The sequence below is a fragment of the Gossypium hirsutum genome, chromosome D12 (assembly GCF_007990345.1).
Source record: "Gossypium hirsutum isolate 1008001.06 chromosome D12, Gossypium_hirsutum_v2.1, whole genome shotgun sequence".
NCBI lineage: Eukaryota > Viridiplantae > Streptophyta > Magnoliopsida > Malvales > Malvaceae > Gossypium > Gossypium hirsutum.
The window spans coordinates 46,603,168-46,608,347 of NC_053448.1; the positions used below are offsets into that span (position 1 = coordinate 46,603,168).

Sequence of the window (5,180 nt, forward strand, 5' to 3'; positions counted from 1 at the left end):
TGGGCTAAATCAAGAACAACGATGACTATTGCTTTTGATTCCAAGCACGTCAATAAAATGTCAATAGTTTTTACCCTTCAGCAAAGAGCATTCAAGTCCTTTGACTCCTTTTTGTTTTTTACATTTTGTACACAAGCCTTTGCCTCCATATGCGTAAGAAAACTGCAGTGACATTTTAGTGAAGCTTTTGAGGTCCTCATACATAGTAGGATTAATGCAAAATTTTTAAAGATTTGCTCTTCACATAGTTGGACTTCCACATTTCCTCTCCCTCTCCCTCTTCCCTTTCTTTCTCTTCTCCTATTACTCAAACACTAGTTTAGATAACAAAAACCAGATCAACCAAACATGACAGAGGTGTTGATATGAAATATGCTAATCACACACCTTTAAGAAAAGGAAAATCAGCTTCTAATGCTATAAATTCTCCTTGGGATAATCATAACGTTATCGTAAAATTTAATTGAATAACTGATGCGATAATAAAAGACTTAGTATTTAAATTTTCATTAACATAGGAACCCAATTAGCAACACTGAACACTAAATAGATAGATACAATGCAACCACTATAAATAGAAGGAAATAGCATAGACTCAATGCAAACCTACCAAGGAAATTAAAGGAAGAAATAAAACACACATTTTTAAACAAGTAGATACAACAACCCTAAACATCTTAATTATTTCCCTTCTCAATCATCCTTCGCGAGCGAGCAATTGTCAATGCTATCCAAAGTAACAATTTTTCCTTCATCTCATCAACATACCGGAAATAAGCTTGCCTCCATGACTCTTTCATAGCTAAGGTACCACAAACACCCCAAAATCCTACAATGTATCCCATAGCGATGCTAAGATAGAGCCACAGCTTGTCTTTTGAACCACCCTGAGATGATGGTGTGGGAGGAGAGTTAATGTCTCCTGGACACCTTGTTAAGAGCGGAACCCCACACAACAATGGATTGCCTTGGTAGTTGGAGGAATCGTTGAGCGTTTGGAGCTGATATCCTGTTGGAATTCTTCCCGACAAGTTGTTGTAAGACAGCTTCAAGTGATTCAAGAACGTTAGTGATGATAGGCTCGAAGGAATCGGACCTGAAAATTTGTTGACCGACAAATCAAGGGACTCCAACCATCGCATGTCACCAATGTTATCGGGAATGCTTCCACTTAAATAATTTGTCGACAAATTCAACGTGTCCAGAAAAGCCAACCTGCATATCCCTTTGGGGAATTCTCCAATAAGATTATTCTCGGAAAGGTCAATGTTCTTGACCTCCAGAAGGGTTCTGCTATATTCAAGCTCTCTTCCCTTGGTCCCAACCAGCATCGTTTGCTCATTAATGGTGCCATCCTGGAGATCAAATAACTCTTCATAGTCCAAACTTCTGTTGCCATATTTCAAGGCGGTGAAATTGTGCAAACATTTCGGAATTGACCCAATAAGATGATTGTTTGAAAGATCCAAACTGCGCATATTAGAAAGACGACAAATTTCTTCAGGAATGTTCCCACCAAGCAGGTTCGAACGAAGTTGTAGAATATAAAGCAATGGTACTTGCCGACAACTATTTGGTGGAAAAGGAATATCACCATGAAGATTATTGTCACCCAACATTAATAAAATGAGGTGACATAACGAAGTTAGGGAACTTGGGATTTCACCAGATAGGCTGTTGTTGGAGGCATCCACAGCTTTCAAGCTTCTCAATTTATTCCAACAATCTGGAAGTTGTCCAGACAATCTGTTGTGGCTTACAGAGAGAAATTTTAGCCCCATCATCTTGCATATTGATGATGGCAGCCTGCCGCTAATCTGGTTCCGAGAAACAAAAAATGTTTTCAACCGTGGCATTAGTTCCCCGATGTTCTCTGGAATAGAACCTGAAAATGAATTTCTCTGCAGATACAGTTGCGTTGCGTTGGTCTCCCAAAGTGGGATTTGGCCCACGAAATTATTCCTACTTAGATCAACTTTTTCCAACATTTCCGAGTAAATTCTGGGGGGTAGCTTGGCAGTGATTGAATTGTTTGACAGGTCTACAAACCAACAACTAGAAAATAACCTGGCAAACCATTCTTCTTCTACGATGTCCGAAATCCCAGCATTTGAGACTATAACATAGGAAAGATTGGTTTGAACTAGAAGCCAAACTGGAAAAGAAGGACCTATCAAGCAATTAATTAATACCAAAGTTGTAAGCCTGAAAGGAGGAACCCAGTCATGTTTCTGATTGAAAACCAATGACTTATTATGGTACGTTGTGAGCCTGAAAGCATCCAGTCTTGTGAGGTTAGCTAAATGGGTTTCTGTCAAAACACCTTCCATTTGGTTCGATACTAGGCTCACGGTTGATAGCTTAGCTAGTCTCCCGAAACTTTCGGGTATTGTGCCGTTGAAATTATTATCAGAGAGTTCCAATAATTCCAAGGATGACAAATTCCCTATAGAAGCCGGAATTGAACCCCAAAAGAAATTAGTGTTGAGGTCAAGTTCTTGCAAATTCCTCAGTGCTCCTAATGATTGCGGAAGACTTCCTACTAGATAATTGCCTCCTAAATAGAGGATCTCCAAGCTATTATTTTGGCAAGCTGAGAAACGGTCCAAAACCCCCATGATTCCACCGTGAAGACGGTTAGAATTGAGTCTCAATATTCTCAACTTGCACAAACTTCCAATCCAAAACGGGATGGAACCATAGAAGTTATTCGATCTTAGATCAAGCACTTGAAGATCGGTTAGGTTAGAGAACCAGTGCGGTAATGGAGACTTGATTGGATTGTCAAACAACTCGAGGACCTCAAGTGATGTGAGGTTGAGTGATGGGAGGGTGAGGTCAAGGCTTTTAAGTTGGCAACCATCCAAATATAATCTCACAAGAGAAGGAAGCATGTTCACTGCTTTCAACCAAGACTCTCTTACGTCATAAAGGTCTACCCTTGCTAGATCTAAAGATTCCAGTGAGGATAAACCTGAAAGCCAAACAAGGCTTTCGGCACGCAAGCCGAAATTCCCACCCAGGTAAAGAACCTGCAAGTGCGACAAGTTCCCAAGATGGGGCGGAATCTCTCCACCATAGCCTGAGCTATGGAGATCAAGGTATCTCAAGTTGTTTAACATGCCCAAGAACTTGGGAATCTGGGTCCCCCCAAAAAAATTCTCAGCAAGATTCAAGTGAGTCAAATGTTTCAAGTGAAGCAAAGAAGGTTTTATTGTACCTCCCAAATGATAGTTTTGGAGATTGAGCACTGTGACATGTCCAGTTCGGTTTTTGCATCTCACGCCTTGCCATTTGCAGCAATCCAACCCAACCCAAGACGAAAGCCTCCCGAAAGGATCCATGAGGCCTTCCTTGAAGTCGAGGAGTTGTTGTCTCTCACTCTCCATGCATCTCACGCCAACATTGCTATTGCCTGAACATGATGACACCAGCAGTAGCAAGACAACAAAACATAACAGCAAACTACTACATGGGTTGTTGCTGTGACGGATGCCCATAGTGGAAAGGTTTAGGTTGTTATATGCTGTTATGGGGATCTATCTACTTTCTAAACATTAAACTTAAGCTTGCTTTATATGCGAAAACTTTTAATCAGACATTTGAATTTGTCGTAATGGACGCGTTTTTGGCTTTGTAATGAATATAATGTACGTCACTCATTGCTATTATCAAGATCTTATTTTTTTATTTTATATAAATTATTATAAAACATAATAATCATAACTATAATCATAATAATAAAATTTATTTTTTATATACTTTTTCAAAATTTATTTTTTTCCTTTTATAAATAAACAAAAAAAATCATAAACGGTAAATTAAATTTATATGCATGTAAATAGCACTATAAATTGTTAATCATTTTTATTTGGTCTAATTATTTACTCTTTTGCAAATTTTAAAATTGGAGTATCTATCTTTAATATTGCTTTACTTTCTTGTTTTAATAACAAAATTGTAAGACAAAAAATATTAACTTTCACTTTACTATTAAATACATTTTCGATCTCATATTCAAAATTCGGAACCTTATAATTACAAACTTAAATGTACTTAATATATTTATTTATTTAACCTCTCACACATGCAATATTAACAACATGATTAAATATATATATTTTTATTTTAAAAATATCACATAATTTAAACATTTTAGTTAATTAAAATCACAAATTAAAGGTCCTAGAATCAATCTAGGTAAATCTATATTTATTTTTTAATTTTTGAAGGATTAAATCCTTTCAAGTGTCGGGTGAAACTTTAGGCCCCTAATGTCTGGATCACGACAAACTGAAGGAGAAGAATCAAGGTCATTTCTATATGTTGACAATAAGGCACTCATACCTAATTTGAAGACTTCCGGTCTCAATTGACAAAAATAACTTGACCCCTAAAATATAGGTGTGCAATCTTTCAATTAATTAAGCAGCATGGGCAATGACCTTGACTTCTTGCTAATTGGTATAATATTAACTTTAAATTATTTCATTATAAACTATTTCTTTTATCTTTCTTAGACATTTTTTTATCTTTTCATTTTGTTTTGGCGGTCCCAATATCAAAATTTTAACTTTGTGACACCTTATATTCAACCCGATCATTGGATTCAAATGCGTGATGTCACATTACGTTGCTAGAGCAACTCATACTGACTCAAATCATTTATAGAATAATTAACCATATGTACATAACATAGTTTAAAACATTTTCAATTACGAACATAAACATGCATTACAAATGTCTAACAATCTCATTTAAGTAGTCCCGGGATTATACGAGATCAACCATGGAGTTAAGACTCGAATCCTAACTCAACTATCAAAATTCAACTAAGTGTCTTGAGACATGATTACAAGCTTCCCACCTCTAGCTTCGATGTGTTCTAGTCTCGAGACATTGGGGTTCATGTCTGGAGACATAGCTCCCTTGTTTTTGATTTTTACATTCGATATTTAAGTGTCTCGAGACAGTAGAGCTCTAGTCTTGAGACTTGATAGTTGACCTAGAATTACTTCGATTGGACATTTCGTTCTTAGTCTCTTGAGATTAAATAATAAAAATGTCACAATGTAATTTTACTTCAAACCCTAAAGATGTCAATTCTTACCTTTATAAAGCCACATAACACTCAATTATCAACCAACAATTTAGCATCCAAAAATATATCATCAACACTT

At 36.6% G+C, this 5,180-nt stretch overlaps 1 protein-coding gene across 1 annotated transcript; it reads right to left on the reverse strand.

The window, feature by feature from the left end:
• Positions 1-477: 477 nt before the first annotated feature.
• Positions 478-3,529, reverse strand: LOC107946198 (receptor-like protein EIX2). The gene has a single exon (XM_016880428.2). It carries the CDS (start codon positions 3,498-3,500, stop codon positions 678-680), a length of 2,823 nt encoding a protein of 940 aa, XP_016735917.1. The 5' UTR covers positions 3,501-3,529; the 3' UTR covers positions 478-677.
• Between the last annotated feature and the right edge of the window lie 1,651 nt (positions 3,530-5,180).

Coding starts and splice junctions, on each gene's coding strand:
- LOC107946198 (XM_016880428.2), bottom strand. CDS start 3,500: ATGGGCATCCGTCACAGCAACAACCCATGTAGTAGTTTGCTGTTATGT.